General features: G+C 52.0%; 1 protein-coding gene across 1 annotated transcript in view; it reads right to left on the bottom strand.

The window, feature by feature from the left end:
* Window positions 1-451: 451 nt before the first annotated feature.
* Window positions 452-16,370, bottom strand: part of LOC147109882 (POU domain, class 2, transcription factor 2-like) — a 127,448-nt gene continuing 111,529 nt past the window's right edge. The window contains exon 5 of the mRNA XM_086002417.1: window positions 452-601. Coding sequence (XP_085858543.1) covers window positions 452-601 — 150 coding nt within the window. The remainder of the gene's footprint in view (window positions 602-16,370) is intronic.

The following is a 16,370-nucleotide window of genomic DNA, read 5'->3' as shown; positions in this document are numbered from 1 at the left end:
GGGGTTGGAAGGCGGGGTGGAGAAGGATACAAGGAGACGGTTGGAGACGGCTGTAGCTGCGATCAAGACCATGGGAGTGGAGAAGCCTCGGGAGATGGAAAGTCGAGGGTGGGCCATGAGTATGGGTCCGAGAGTTTATATGGAGAAAGAGGTTTAGGGAGGTCAGTGAATTCAGAGGAGAGAGGGGAAGGATCTAACCTACCCGCTTAAACCTCCTCTACATCATCGGAATGACAGTTTGGTTCGAGGTAGTGAACAGATGTCATGTTGGGGCTGTTTTTCCAATTCTGCCTGTCACACACGACATGGGGGAATCTTCCCCCAGGGCTTGTCAGAAACAAAGAGGGAAAAAGGAGCTGGACTGAAGCCCATAGTCGGCATCACTCCAGGTGACACCCCTTCATGGGGATTTATTAAGGGTTACCAGAGGTTACCTATTGACTCTTACCCCTTACGGAGTTGCGTCTGGAGTATCGCAGGCACTTACCCCTGCCAGCTGACTGCTTGCCAACATGAGCTGGGCCTGAGGGAGGTGACTCTGTTGCTGTTGAGGCGTCTGTGTGGGTGCCTGAGGGGAATCGCTGGCCTCTTCTGTCTTAAACTGTAAAGGAATGTCAACATTATTATCTCGAATCACATTCAGGAGCATTGGGTGTAGGTACAGGATGTAGGTACAGGATGTAGGTACAGGGTGTGGGGTGTAAGGTGTCGATGTACAGCCTCCGATGTGTGTGTCGGAGGTAGGGTGTAGGTGAAGAGCTGTAGAATACAGCTGGTATTGGACGAGCAATCCAGTTCATGAGTTCAAGCCCAATGTAGTAAATTGTGAAATAGAATTCAATATAGCACCGGAAAAATATCATGAAAGCTGTTGGATTGTAAAAACCCAACTAATGTCCTTCAGCAAAAGGGATATGACACCTTACACTGTCTGGCCTACACACGACTCCAGCCCTACTGGTTGAGTCTTAGCTCTTAATTCCAGCCTGTAACTCACTCCTGGGTATCTGTTTTTCAATATATAAACCCCCCGGCCCCCTCGATTAGATTCCAGCCTGTAACTCACTCCCGGGTATCCGTTATTCTATATATAAACCCCCCGAACCCCTCGATTAGATATCAGCCTGTAACTCACTCCCGGGTATCTGTTATTCTATATATAAACCCCCGAACCCCTTGATTAGATTCCAGCCTGTAACTCACTCCCGGGTATCTGTTATTCTATATATAAACCCCCGAACCCCTCGATTAGATTCCAGCCTGTAACTCACTCCCGGGTATCTGTTATTCTATATATAAACCCCTGAACCCCTCGATTAGAATCCAGTCAGTAACTCACTCCCGGGTATCTGTTATTCTATATATAAACCCCCGAGCCTCTCGATTAGATTCCAGCCTGTAACTCACTCCCGGGTATCCGTTATTCTATATATAAACCCCACTGTACCCCTCGATTAGATATCAGCCTGTAACTCACTCCCGGGTATCTGTTATTCTATATATAAACCCCTGAACCCCTCGATTAGATTCTAGCCTGTAACTCACTCCCGGGTATCTGTTATTCTATATATAAACCCCCCCGAACCCCTCGATTAGATATCAGCCTGTAACTCACTCCCGGGTATCTGTTATTCTATATATAAACCCCCGAGCCTCTCGATTAGATTCCAGCCTGTAACTCACTCCCGGGTATCTGTTATTCTATATATAAACCCCCCCGAACCCCTCGATTAGATATCAGCCTGTAACTCACTCCCGGGTATCTGTTATTCTATATATAAACCCCGCTGAACCCCTCGATTAGATTCCAGCCTGCAACTCACTCCTGGGTATCTGTTATTCTATATATAAACCCCCGAACCCCTCGATTAGATTCCAGCCTGTCACTCTTTTATCTATATGGAAATTATTCGCTTTTTTTAGCTACACACACTTGTGTACTCACAATCACCGTCCCATCCTCAGTCACACACTTGTGTACTCACAATCACCGTCCCATCCTCAGTCACACACTTGTGTACTCACAATCACCGTCCTATCCTCAGTCACACACTGGCGAGCTCACAATCACCGTCCCATCCTCAGTCACACACTTGTGTACTCACAATCACCGTCCCATCCTCAGTCACACACTTGTGTACTCACAATCACCGTCCTATCCTCAGTCACACACTTGTGTACTCACAATCACCGTCCTATCCTCAGTCACACACTGGCGAGCTCACAATCACCGTCCCATCCTCAGTCACACACTTGTGTACTCACAATCACCGTCCCATCCTCAGTCACACACTTGTGTACTCACAATCACCGTCCTATCCTCAGTCACACACTTGTGTACTCACAATCACCGTCCCATCCTCAGTCACACACTTGTGTACTCACAATCACCGTCCTATCCTCAGTCACACACTTGTGTACTCACAATCACCGTCCTATCCTCAGTCACACACTTGTGTACTCACAATCACCGTCCTATCCTCAGTCACACACTTGTGTACTCACAATCACCGTCCTATCCTCAGTCACACACTTGTGTACTCACAATCACCGTCCTATCCTCAGTCACACACTTGTGTACTCACAATCACCGTCCTATCCTCAGTCACACACTGGCGAGCTCACAATCACCGTCCTATCCTCAGTCACACACTGGCGAGCTCACAATCACCGTCCCATCCTCAGTCACACACTGGCGAGCTCACAATCACCGTCCCATCCTCAGTCACACACTGGCGAGCTCACAATCACCGTCCTATCCTCAGTCACACACTGGCGAGCTCACAATCACCGTCCCATCCTCAGTCACACACTGGCGAGCTCACAGTCACCGTCCTATCCTCAGTCACACACTGGCGAGCTCACAATCACCGTCCTATCCTCAGTCACACACTGGCGAGCTCACAATCACCGTCCTATCCTCAGTCACACACTGGCGAGCTCACAGTCACCGTCCCATCCTCAGTCACACACTGGCGAGCTCACAGTCAGATACTGTGTCAGAAACCATAAATGTATTTTGATGCTTTGGCAACATAAGATGTACCTTATCATGCCAATAAAGCGATTTGTATTGTATTGTATTGTGTCCTTGCATCAAGTCTGTGTGTGATGAGCTGTTCAAGCTGCTCTCCGTGTCTGCAAGTTGCGGTGGTTGTGTGGCACTTTGATTAAGATCATTCACTGCTCAGGTACTGGGTGTGTGATGTGAACTCAGTGCCACTCCTCCCCCCCTGCCTATTTGCATATCTTCCGCTACATCTATTCTATGCAAATCAATCCTCAGTGGAAAGCAGGAATATCCGACTCTGCTTGTCCAAACTCCTAAGCTGCCGGCTGTGTGACTCAGGGAACATTACCTGATTCCCCACTCCCAACTCTACCTTTTCCAAGAAGTTCAGGGCAGCTGTTGAACAGTCAGGATTCCCTCCAGACCCTCTGTCCTTTAACCCTATGTGTGCTGAGTACTGCTTGTAGCAGACACAGCACCACCAGCCCCAGCACCAGCCTCGGTCCCAGAATCACCACCACGAGCCCCTGCACACACAGCACCACTAGCCCCAGCACCAGGCCCCAGTCCCAGCATCACCACCACGAGGCCCAGCAGACACAGCACCACTAGCCCCACCAGCATCCCCAGCACCAGCATCACAGCCCCAGCAGCAGCAGCTCCAGCAGCATAAGCCCTAGCCCCAGCACCACCAACCCCAGCACTAAAAACTCCACCACTTGCCCCCAGCACCAGCACCACCAGCAGCCCCAGCACCATGAATCCCAGCACCACCAGCACCACCACCAGCCCCAGCACCATGAATCCCAGCACCACCACCAGCCCCAGCATCATGAATCCCAGCACCACCACCAGCCCCAGCACCATGAATCCCAGCAGCACCAGCACCACCACCAGTCCCAGCAGCATGAACCCCACCACCACCAACCCCACGAGCAGCACCACCACCAGCCCCAGCACCAGTGCTACCACCAGCCCCACTACCAGCTCCAACCTCACCATCAGCCCCAGCACCAGCTCCAGCCCCAGGAGCAGCACTACCACCAGCACCAGGTCCAGCACCACCACCAGCCCCATCTGCAAGGTCAGAGGTCAACCACCACAGCTGTGCTCTGTACACTGCAAAGACTCAGCAGGACAGGAAGTCGGTGTGGAGAGACAGACGGGGTGGTTTGGGTCTGCACCAGCACTGAGGAGGGGTCCACACTTCAAACGTGAACTCCTCTACTCTCAGCACGGAGTCTGCTGGAGGGGCTGAGTGATACCAGCATGTCTTGCTTTCCTTTCACCTTTCTGCAGCATTTTGCTTTTTGTTTAAAATCACACAGACGAAGGAGATCTCCCCACAGTGTGCAGGACGCCAGACTCTCGCATCAGGTGGAGATTCGCATCCCGCTCCTGGTACACACCCGCCCGATATTCAGACTCCCACTTTAACAGGAGGACCATGAGATTCTGCACAAGACAAATCTCTACCCCATCATGTCAAATACACCCAGCAGTATTCCAGGTGTGGTCTCACCAAGGCCCTGTACAATTGTAGCAAGATTTCCTTACTCTTGTATTCCAACCCCCTTGCAATAAAGGCCAACATACCATTTGCCTTCCGAATTGCTTGCTGCACGTACATGCGAACTCTCTGTGTTTCCTGTATGAGGACACCCAAATCTGTCTAAACACCAACACTTCCTCACCATTTAAAAAATATTCTGTTTTTCTATTCTTCCCACCAAATTGAATAACCTGACATTTCCCCACATTATACTCCATCTGCCACCTTATTGTCCACTCACTTAGTCTATGTATATCCCTTTTCACGTTCTTTGTGTCTTCCTCACAGCTTACTTACCCACCTAGCTTTGTATCGTCAGCAAACTTGGATACATTACACTCGGTTCCTTCATCTAAGTCATTAATATAGATTGTAAATAGCTGAGGCCCAAGTACTGATCCTTGCGGCACCCCACTAGTTACAGCCTGTCAACCTGCAAATGATGCGTTTATCCCTACTCTCTGTTTTCTGTCCGTTAACCAATCCTCTATCCATCCATGCGAATAAATTACCCCCAACCCCATGAGCCCTTATAGAAACATAGAAGATAGGAGCAGGAGTAGGCCATTCGGCCCCTCGAGCCTGCTCCGCCATTCACCGAGATCATGGCTGATCATCCAAACCCTAGCACCCGGTCCCTACACCGACAGCCATCCCACCCAAGCCCTATCCCCGTAACCCCATGTATTTAATCCCCCCTAACACTAAGGGCCAATTTTTATCATGGCCAATCAACCTAACCCGCACATCTTTGGACTGTGGGAGGAAACCGGAGCACCCGGAGAAAACCCACGCAAACACGGGGAGAATGTGCAAACTCCACACAGACAGTCACCCGAGGCCGGATTTGAACCCGGGTCCCTGGCGCTGTGAGGCAACAGTGCTAACCACTATGCCACTGTGCTGCCCTTCTGTAGCAACCTTTTATGAGAGAGAGAGAGGGGTAAATAGGGAATTCCCTCCCTAAACCTCTCCGCCTCTCCTCCTTTAAGAGGCTCCTTAAAACCAACCCCTTTGTCTAAGCTTTTGATCATCTGTCCTAATATCTCCTTATGTGGCTCGGTGTCAATTTTGTTTGATGACGCTTCTGTGAAGCGACTTGGGATGTTTTACTACATTAAAGGCACTATATAAAATACAAGTTGTTGTTGTTGTTGTCGTTATTTCCAGAATCTTTGAACGGAGTCACTGATGAAACACTATAGGGGCGGTGAGCCCACTGAGCCCCCCTCTTTGCTGCCTCTCCTCAGTCAAACCCCTTCCAGCTTTAAGTAAAACTTTCCGGGATATCCAAATACAGCTTTCAATGCACAAGATCAGAAATCGTAGAATCCTACAGCACATGCGGAGGCGATTCGGCCCATCATGCCTGTGCCAGCTCTCTGAAAAAGCTCTCCAATTTAGTCCCACACCCCATCTCTTCCCCCACAACCCTGCAAATGATTGGCCTTCAAATACATGTCTGCTTCCACCACCCTTTCACGTAGTGTGTTCCAGATCTTAACAACCCTCTTTAAAAAAAAATTCTCCTCAAGTTCTTTCACCACTTATTTTAAATCTCTGACCCATGGTTAAAAACACACTTGCTGGAGAAAATAATTTCTCCCGGCTTGCTCTATCAAAACCCCTCATGATTTTGGATACCTTGATTAAATCTCCCCTTAACCTGTCCCAGCTCTGTGCTCCTGTCCTTTACCTGCTCCGTACTCCTGTCCTTTACCTGCTCTGTGCTCCTGTCCTTTACCTGCTCCGTACTCCTGTCCTTTACCTGCTCTGTGCTCCTGTCCTTTACCTGCTCCGTACTCCTGTCCTTTACCTGCTCTGTGCTCCTGTCCTTTACCTGCTCCGTGCTCCTGTCCTTTACCTGCTCCGTACTCCTGTCCTTTACCTGCTCCGTGCTCCTGTCCTTTACCTGCTCCGTGCTCCTGTCCTTTACCTGCTCCGTGCTCCTGTCCTTTACCTGCTCCGTACTCCTGTCCTTTACCTGCTCCGTACTCCTGTCCTTTACCTGCTCCGTACTCCTGTCCTTTACCTGCTCCGTGCTCCTGTCCTTTACCTGCTCTGTACTCCTGTCCTTTACCTGCTCCGTGCTCCTGTCCTTTACCTGCTCTGTACTCCTGTCCTTTACCTGCTCTGTACTCCTGTCCTTTACCTGCTCCGTACTCCTGTCCTTTACCTGCTCTGTGCTCCTGTCCTTTACCTGCTCCGTACTCCTGTCCTTTACCTGCTCTGTGCTCCTGTCCTTTACCTGCTCCGTGCTCCTGTCCTTTACCTGCTCCGTACTCCTGTCCTTTACCTGCTCCGTGCTCCTGTCCTTTACCTGCTCCGTGCTCCTGTCCTTTACCTGCTCCGTGCTCCTGTCCTTTACCTGCTCCGTACTCCTGTCCTTTACCTGCTCCGTACTCCTGTCCTTTACCTGCTCCGTACTCCTGTCCTTTACCTGCTCCGTGCTCCTGTCCTTTACCTGCTCTGTACTCCTGTCCTTTACCTGCTCCGTGCTCCTGTCCTTTACCTGCTCTGTACTCCTGTCCTTTACCTGCTCTGTACTCCTGTCCTTTACCTGCTCCGTACTCCTGTCCTTTACCTGCTCTGTACTCCTGTCCTTTACCTGCTCTGTACTCCTGTCCTTTACCTGCTCCGTACTCTTGTCCTTTACCTGCTCTGTACTCCTGTCCTTTACCTGCTCCGTACTCCTGTCCTTTACCTGCTCCGTGCTCCTGTCCTTTACCTGCTCCGTGCTCCTGTCCTTTACCTGCTCCGTACTCCTGTCCTTTACCTGCTCCGTGCTCCTGTCCTTTACCTGCTCCGTACTCCTGTCCTTTACCTGCTCCGTGCTCCTGTCCTTTACCTGCTCTGTACTCCTGTCCTTTACCTGCTCCGTGCTCCTGTCCTTTACCTGCTCCGTACTCCTGTCCTTTACCTGCTCCGTTCTCCTGTCCTTTACCTGCTCCGTACTCCTGTCCTTTACCTGCTCTGTACTCCTGTCCTTTACCTGCTCCGTACTCCTGTCCTTTACCTGCTCTGTACTCCTGTCCTTTACCTGCTCCGTACTCCTGTCCTTTACCTGCTCTGTACTCCTGTCCTTTACCTGCTCCGTACTCCTGTCCTTTACCTGCTCTGTACTCCTGTCCTTTACCTGCTCTGTGCTCCTGTCCTTTACCTGCTCCGTACTCCTGTCCTTTACCTGCTCTGTGCTCCTGTCCTTTACCTGCTCCGTACTCCTGTCCTTTAACTGCTCCGTACTCCTGTCCTTTACCTGCTCTGTACTCCTGTCCTTTACCTGCTCCGTACTCCTGTCCTTTACCTGCTCTGTACTCCTGTCCTTTACCTGCTCTGTGCTCCTGTCCTTTACCTGCTCCGTACTCCTGTCCTTTACCTGCTCTGTGCTCCTGTCCTTTACCTGCTCCGTACTCCTGTCCTTTACCTGCTCCGTACTCCTGTCCTTTACCTGCTCCGTGCTCCTGTCCTTTACCTGCTCTGTACTCCTGTCCTTTACCTGCTCTGTACTCCTGTCCTTTACCTGCTCCGTACTCCTGTCCTTTACCTGCTCTGTGCTCCTGTCCTTTACCTGCTCTGTACTCCTGTCCTTTACCTGCTCCGTACTCCTGTCCTTTACCTGCTCCGTACTCCTGTCCTTTACCTGCTCTGTACTCCTGTACTTTACCTGCTCTGTGCTCCTGTCCTTTACCTGCTCCGTACTCCTGTCCTTTACCTGCTCTGTACTCCTGTCCTTTACCTGCTCCGTACTCCTGTCCTTTACCTGCTCCGTACTCCTGTCCTTTACCTGCTCCGTACTCCTGTCCTTTACCTGCTCCGTACTCCTGTCCTTTACCTGCTCTGTACTCCTGTCCTTTACCTGCTCTGTACTCCTGTCCTTTACCTGCTCTGTACTCCTGTCCTTTACCTGCTCCGTACTCCTGTCCTTTACCTGCTCCGTACTCCTGTCCTTTACCTGCTCCGTACTCCTGTCCTTTACCTGCTCTGTACTCCTGTCCTTTACCTGCTCTGTACTCCTGTCCTTTACCTGCTCCGTACTCCTGTCCTTTACCTGCTCCGTACTCCTGTCCTTTACCTGCTCTGTGCTCCTGTCCTTTACCTGCTCTGTGCTCCTGTCCTTTACCTGCTCTGTGCTCCTGTCCTTTACCTGCTCCGTACTCCTGTCCTTTACCTGCTCTGTACTCCTGTCCTTTACCTGCTCTGTACTCCTGTCCTTTACCTGCTCCGTACTCCTGTCCTTTACCTGCACTGTACTCCTGTCCTTTACCTGCTCCGTACTCCTGTCCTTTACCTGCTCCGTACTCCTGTCCTTTAACTGCTCTGTGCTCCTGTCCTTTACCTGCTCTGTGCTCCTGTCCTTTACCTGCTCCGTACTCCTGTCCTTTACCTGCTCTGTACTCCTGTCCATTACCTGCTCCGTACTCCTGTCCTTTACCTGCTCTGTGCTCCTGTCCTTTCCCTGCTCCGTACTCCTGTCCTTTACCTGCTCTGTACTCCTGTCCTTTACCTGCTCTGTACTCCTGTCCTTTACCTGCTCTGTGCTCCTGTCCTTTACCTGCTCTGTGCTCCTGTCCTTTACCTGCTCCGTACTCCTGTCCTTTACCTGCTCCGTACTCCTGTCCTTTACCTGCTCCGTACTCCTGTCCTTTACCTGCTCCGTACTCCTGTCCTTTACCTGCTCCGTACTCCTGTCCTTTACCTGCTCCGTACTCCTGTCCTTTACCTGCTCTGTACTCCTGTCCTTTACCTGCTCCGTACTCCTGTCCTTTACCTGCTCCGTACTCCTCTCCTTTACCTGCTCCGTACTCCTGTCCTTTACCTGCTCTGTGCTCCTGTCCTTTACCTGCTCCGTACTCCTGTCCTTTACCTGCTCCGTACTCCTGTCCTTTACCTGCTCTGTGCTCCTGTCCTTTACCTGCTCCGTACTCCTGTCCTTTACCTGCTCTGTACTCCTGTCCTTTACCTGCTCCGTACTCCTGTCCTTTACCTGCTCCGTACTCCTGTCCTTTACCTGCTCTGTACTCCTGTCCTTTACCTGCTCCGTGCTCCTGTCCTTTACCTGCTCCGTGCTCCTGTCCTTTACCTTCTCTGTGCTCCTGTCCTTTACCTGCTCCGTACTCCTGTCCTTTACCTGCTCTGTACTCCTGTCCTTTACCTGCTCCGTACTCCTGTCCTTTACCTGCTCCGTACTCCTGTCCTTTACCTGCTCTGTGCTCCTGTCCTTTACCTGCTCCGTACTCCTGTCCTTTACCTGCTCTGTGCTCCTGTCCTTTACCTGCTCTGTACTCCTGTCCTTTACCTGCTCCGTACTCCTGTCCTTTACCTGCTCTGTGCTCCTGTCCTTTACCTGCTCTGTACTCCTGTCCTTTACCTGCTCCGTACTCCTGTCCTTTACCTGCTCCGTACTCCTGTCCTTTACCTGCTCTGTACTCCTGTCCTTTACCTGCTCCGTACTCCTGTCCTTTACCTGCTCCGTACTCCTGTCCTTTACCTGCTCCGTGCTCCTGTCCTTTACCTGCTCTGTGCTCCTGTCCTTTACCTGCTCTGTGCTCCTGTCCTTTACCTGCTCTGTACTCCTGTCCTTTACCTGCTCCGTACTCCTGTCCTTTACCTGCTCTGTACTCCTGTCCTTTACCTGCTCCGTACTCCTGTCCTTTACCTGCTCTGTACTCCTGTCCTTTACCTGCTCCGTACTCCTGTCCTTTACCTGCTCCGTACTCCTGTCCTTTACCTGCTCCGTACTCCTGTCCTTTACCTGCTCTGTACTCTTGTCCTTTACCTGCTCTGTACTCCTGTCCTTTACCTGCTCCGTACTCCTGTCCTTTACCTGCTCTGTGCTCCTGTCCTTTACCTGCTCCGTACTCCTGTCCTTTACCTGCTCCGTACTCCTGTCCTTTACCTGCTCCGTACTCCTGTCCTTTACCTGCTCTGTGCTCCTGTCCTTTACCTGCTCTGTGCTCCTGTCCTTTACCTGCTCCGTACTCCTGTCCTTTACCTGCTCTGTACTCCTGTCCTTTACCTGCTCCGTGCTCCTGTCCTTTACCTGCTCTGTACTCCTGTCCTTTACCTGCTCCGTGCTCCTGTCCTTTACCTGCTCCGTGCTCCTGTCCTTTACCTGCTCCGTGCTCCTGTCCTTTACCTGCTCCGTACTCCTGTCCTTTACCTGCTCCGTGCTCCTGTCCTTTACCTGCTCCGTGCTCCTGTCCTTTACCTGCTCCGTACTCCTGTCCTTTACCTGCTCCGTACTCCTGTCCTTTACCTGCTCCGTACTCCTGTCCTTTACCTGCTCCGTACTCCTGTCCTTTACCTGCTCCGTACTCCTGTCCTTTACCTGCTCCGTACTCCTGTCCTTTACCTGCTCTGTGCTCCTGTCCTTTACCTGCTCTGTACTCCTGTCCTTTACCTGCTCCGTGCTCCTGTCCTTTACCTGCTCCGTGCTCCTGTCCTTTACCTGCTCTGTGCTCCTGTCCTTTACCTGCTCTGTGCTACTCTCCTTTACCTGCTCTGTACTCCTGTCCTTTACCTGCTCTGTACTCCTGTCCTTTACCTGCTCTGTACTCCTGTCCTTTACCTGCTCCGTACTCCTGTCCTTTACCTGCTCTGTACTCCTGTCCTTTACCTGCTCCGTGCTCCTGTCCTTTACTTGCTCTGTACTCCTGTCCTTTACCTGCTCCGTACTCCTGTCCTTTACCTGCTCTGTGCTCCTGTCCTTTACCTGCTCTGTACTCCTGTCCTTTACCTGCTCTGTACTCCTGTCCTTTACCTGCTCTGTACTCCTGTCCTTTACCTGCTCTGTACTCCTGTCCTTTACCTGCTCCGTACTCCTGTCTTTTACCTGCTCCGTACTCCTGTCCTTTACCTGCTCTGTGCTCCTGTCCTTTACCTGCTCCGTACTCCTGTCCTTTACCTGCTCTGTGCTCCTGTCCTTTACCTGCTCCGTACTCCTGTCCTTTACCTGCTCTGTACTCCTGTCCTTTACCTGCTCTGTACTCCTGTCCTTTACCTGCTCTGTGCTCCTGTCCTTTACCTGCTCCGTGCTCCTGTCCTTTACCTGCTCCGTACTCCTGTCCTTTACCTGCTCCGTGCTCCTGTCCTTTACCTGCTCCGTACTCCTGTCCTTTACCTGCTCCGTACTCCTGTCCTTTATCTGCTCTGTGCTCCTGTCCTTTACCTGCTCCGTACTCCTGTCCTTTACCTGCTCCGTGCTCCTGTCCTTTACCTGCTCTGTGCTCCTGTCCTTTACCTGCTCTGTGCTACTCTCCTTTACCTGCTCTGTACTCCTGTCCTTTACCTGCTCTGTACTCCTGTCCTTTACCTGCTCTGTACTCCTGTCCTTTACCTGCTCCGTACTCCTGTCCTTTACCTGCTCTGTACTCCTGTCCTTTACCTGCTCCGTGCTCCTGTCCTTTACTTGCTCTGTACTCCTGTCCTTTGCCTGCTCCGGACTCCTGTCCTTTACCTGCTCTGTGCTCCTGTCCTTTACCTGCTCTGTACTCCTGTCCTTTACCTGCTCTGTACTCCTGTCCTTTACCTGCTCTGTACTCCTGTCCTTTACCTGCTCTGTACTCCTGTCCTTTACCTGCTCCGTACTCCTGTCCTTTACCTGCTCCGTACTCCTGTCCTTTACCTGCTCTGTACCTGCTCTGTGCGCCTGTCCTTTACCTGCTCTGTACTCCTGTCCTTTACCTGCTCCGTACTCCTGTCCTTTACCTGCTCCGTACTCCTGTCCTTTACCTGCTCTGTACTCCTGTCCTTTACCTGCTCTGTGCTCCTGTCCTTTACCTGCTCCGTACTCCTGTCCTTTACCTGCTCTGTACTCCTGTCCTTTACCTGCTCCGTACTCCTGTCCTTTACCTGCTCCGTACTCCTGTCCTTTACCTGCTCCGTACTCCTGTCCTTTACCTGCTCCGTACTCCTGTCCTTTACCTGCTCTGTACTCCTGTCCTTTACCTGCTCTGTACTCCTGTCCTTTACCTGCTCTGTGCTCCTGTCCTTTACCTGCTCCGTACTCCTGTCCTTTACCTGCTCCGTACTCCTGTCCTTTACCTGCTCCGTACTCCTGTCCTTTACCTGCTCTGTACTCCTGTCCTTTACCTGCTCCGTACTCCTGTCCTTTACCTGCTCTGTACTCCTGTCCTTTACCTGCTCCGTGTTCCTGTCCTTTACCTGCTCCGTGCTCCTGTCCTTTACCTGCTCTGTGCTCCTGTCCTTTACCTGCTCTGTACTCCTGTCCTTTACCTGCTCCGTGCTCCTGTCCATTACCTGCTCTGTGCTCCTGTCCTTTACCTGCTCTGTACTCCTGTCCTTTACCTGCTCCGTGCTCCTGTCCTTTACCTGCTCTGTGCTCCTGTCCTTTACCTGCTCTGTACTCCTGTCCTTTACCTGCTCCGTACTCCTGTCCTTTACCTGCTCTGTGCTCCTGTCCTTTACCTGCTCTGTACTCCTGTCCTTTACCTGCTCTGTACTCCTGTCCTTTACCTGCTCTGTGCTCCTGTCCTTTACCTGCTCTGTACTCCTGTCCTTTACCTGCTCTGTACTCCTGTCCTTTACCTGCTCCGTACTCCTGTCCTTTACCTGCTCTGTACTCCTGTCCTTTACCTGCTCTGTGCTCCTGTCCTTTACCTGCTCCGTACTCCTGTCCTTTACCTGCTCTGTACTCCTGTCCTTTACCTGCTCTGTACTCCTGTCCTTTACCTGCTCTGTACTCCTATCCTTTACCTGCTCTGCACTCCTGTCCTTTACCTGCTCTGTACTCCTGTCCTTTACCTGCTCCGTACTCCTGTCCTTTACCTGCTCTGTACTCCTGTGCTTTACCTGCTCTGTACTCCTGTCCTTTACCTGCTCTGTACTCCTGTCCTTTACCTGCTCTGTACTCCTGTCCTTTACCTGCTCTGTACTCCTGTCCTTTACCTGCTCCGTACTCCTGTCCTTTACCTGCTCCGTACTCCTGTCCTTTACCTGCTCTGTACTCCTGTCCTTTACCTGCTCCGTACTCCTGTCCTTTACCTGCTCCGTACTCCTGTCCTTTACCTGCTATGTACTCCTGTCCTTTACCTGCTCTGTGCTCCTGTCCTTTACCTGCTCTGTGCTCCTGTCCTTTACCTGCTCTGTACTCCTGTCCTTTACCTGCTCTGTGCTCCTGTCCTTTACCTGCTCCGTACTCCTGTCCTTTACCTGCTCCGTACTCCTGTCCTTTACCTGCTCCGTACTCCTGTCCTTTACCTGCTCCGTACTCCTGTACTTTACCTGCTCTGTGCTCCTGTCCTTTACCTGCTCCGTACTCCTGTCCTTTACCTGCTCCGTACTCCTGTCCTTTACCTGCTCCGTACTCCTGTCCTTTACCTGCTCCGTGCTCCTGTCCTTTACCTGCTCCGTGCTCCTGTCCTTTACCTGCTCCGTGCTCCTGTCCTTTACCTGCTCCGTGCTCCTGTCCTTTACCTGCTCCGTGCTCCTGTCCTTTACCTGCTCCGTGCTCCTGTCCTTTACCTGCTCCGTACTCCTGTCCTTTACCTGCTCTGTGCTCCTGTCCTTTACCTGCTCTGTACTCCTGTCCTTTACCTGCTCTGTACTCCTGTCCTTTACCTGCTCCGTACTCCTGTCCTTTACCTGCTCTGTACTCCTGTCCTTTACCTGCTCCGTACTCCTGTCCTTTACCTGCTCCGTACTCCTGTCCTTTACCTGCTCCGTACTCCTGTCCTTTACCTGCTCTGTACTCCTGTCCTTTACCTGCTCCGTACTCCTGTCCTTTACCTGCTCCGTACTCCTGTCCTTTACCTGCTCCGTACTCCTGTCCTTTACCTGCTCCGTACTCCTGTCCTTTACCTGCTCTGTCCTCCTGTCCTTTACCTGCTCTGTGCTCCTGTCCTTTACCTGCTCCGTGCTCCTGTCCTTTACCTGCTCTGTACTCCTGTCCTTTACCTGCTCCGTACTCCTGTCCTTTACCTGCTCTGTGCTCCTGTCCCTTAACTGCTCCGTACTCCTGTCCTTTACCTGCTCTGTACTCCTGTCCTTTACCTGCTCCGTACTCCTGTCCTTTACCTGCTCCGTACTCCTGTCCTTTACCTGCTCTGTACTCCTGTCCTTTACCTGCTCTGTACTCCTGTCCTTTACCTGCTCCGTACTCCTGTCCTTCACCTGCTCTCTGCCCCTGTCCTTTACCTGCTCTGTGCTCCTGTCCTTTACCTGCTCCGTACTCCTGTCCTTTACCTGCTCTGTACTCCTGTCCTTTACCTGCTCCGTGCTCCTGTCCTTTACCTGCTCTGTACTCCTGTCCTTTACCTGCTCCGTACTCCTGTCCTTTACCTGCTCTGTACTCCTGTCCTTTACCTGCTCCGTACTCCTGTCCTTTACCTGCTCTGTGCTCCTGTCCTTTACCTGCTCCGTGCTCCTGTCCTTTACCTGCTCTGTACTCCTGTCCTTTACCTGCTCCGTACTCCTGTCCTTTACCTGCTCTGTACTCCTGTCCTTTACCTGCTCCGTACTCCTGTCCTTTACCTGCTCTGTACTCCTGTCCTTTACCTGCTCTGTACTCCTGTCCTTTACCTGCTCCGTACTCCTGTCCTTTACCTGCTCCGTACTCCTGTCCTTTACCTGCTCCGTACTCCTGTCCTTTACCTGCTCCGTACTCCTGTCCTTTACCTGCTCCGTACTCCTGTCCTTTACCTGCTCTGTACTCCTGTCCTTTACCTGCTCTGTGCTCCTGTCCTTTACCTGCTCCATACTCCTGTCCTTTACCTGCTCCGTACTCCTGTCCTTTACCTGCTCCGTGCTCCTGTCCTTTACCTGCTCCGTGCTCCTGTCCTTTACCTGCTCCGTGCTCCTGTCCTTTACCTGCTCCGTGCTCCTGTCCTTTACCTGCTCCGTACTCCTGTCCTTTACCTGCTCCGTGTTCCTGTCCTTTACCTGCTCTGTACTCCTGTCCTTTACCTGCTCTGTACTTCTGTCCTTTACCTGCACTGTACTCCTGTCCTTTACCTGCTCCGTACTCCTGTCCTTTACCTGCTCTGTACTCCTGTCCTTTACCTGCTCTGTACTCCTGTCCTTTACCTGCTCCGTACTCCTGTCCTTTACCTGCTCTGTACTCCTGTCCTTTACCTGCTCCGTACTCCTGTCCTTTACCTGCTCTGTACTCCTGTCCTTTACCTGCTCTGTACTCCTGTCCTTTACCTGCTCCGTACTCCTGTCCTTTACCTGCTCTGTACTCCTGTCCTTTACCTGCTCTGTACTCCTGTCCTTTACCTGCTCTGTGCTCCTGTCCTTTACCTGCTCCGTACTCCTGTCCTTTACCTGCTCCGTACTCCTGTCCTTTACCTGCTCCGTGCTCCTGTCCTTTACCTGCTCCGTGCTCCTGTCCTTTACCTGCTCCGTACTCCTGTCCTTTACCTGCTCCGTACTCCTGTCCTTTACCTGCTTTGTGCTCCTGTCCTTTACCTGCTCTGTGCTCCTGTCCTTTACCTGCTCTGTACTCCTGTCCTTTACCTGCTCTGTGCTCCTGTCCTTTACCTGCTCTGTACTCCTGTCCTTTACCTGCTCCGTACTCCTGTCCTTTACCTGCTCCGTGCTCCTGTCCTTTACCTGCTCCGTGCTCCTGTCCTTTACCTGCTCCGTACTCCTGTCCTTTACCTGCTCCGTACTCCTGTCCTTTACCTGCCCCGTACTCCTGTCCTTTACCTGCTCCGTGTTCCTGTCCTTTACCTGCTCTGTCCTCCTGTCCTTTACCTGCTCTGTACTCCTGTCCTTTACCTGCTCCGTGTTCCTGTCCTTTACCTGCTCCGTACTCCTGTCCTTTACCTGCTCCGTACTCCTGTCCTT

This window comes from Somniosus microcephalus, chromosome 12 (genome assembly GCF_052327205.1).
Source record: "Somniosus microcephalus isolate GS21.2 chromosome 12, FLI_Smic_1.0, whole genome shotgun sequence".
Classification (NCBI taxonomy): domain Eukaryota; kingdom Metazoa; phylum Chordata; class Chondrichthyes; order Squaliformes; family Somniosidae; genus Somniosus; species Somniosus microcephalus.
The sequence above is the reverse complement of the archived record's forward strand: the minus strand, read 5'-3'. Positions and strand labels throughout refer to the sequence as shown.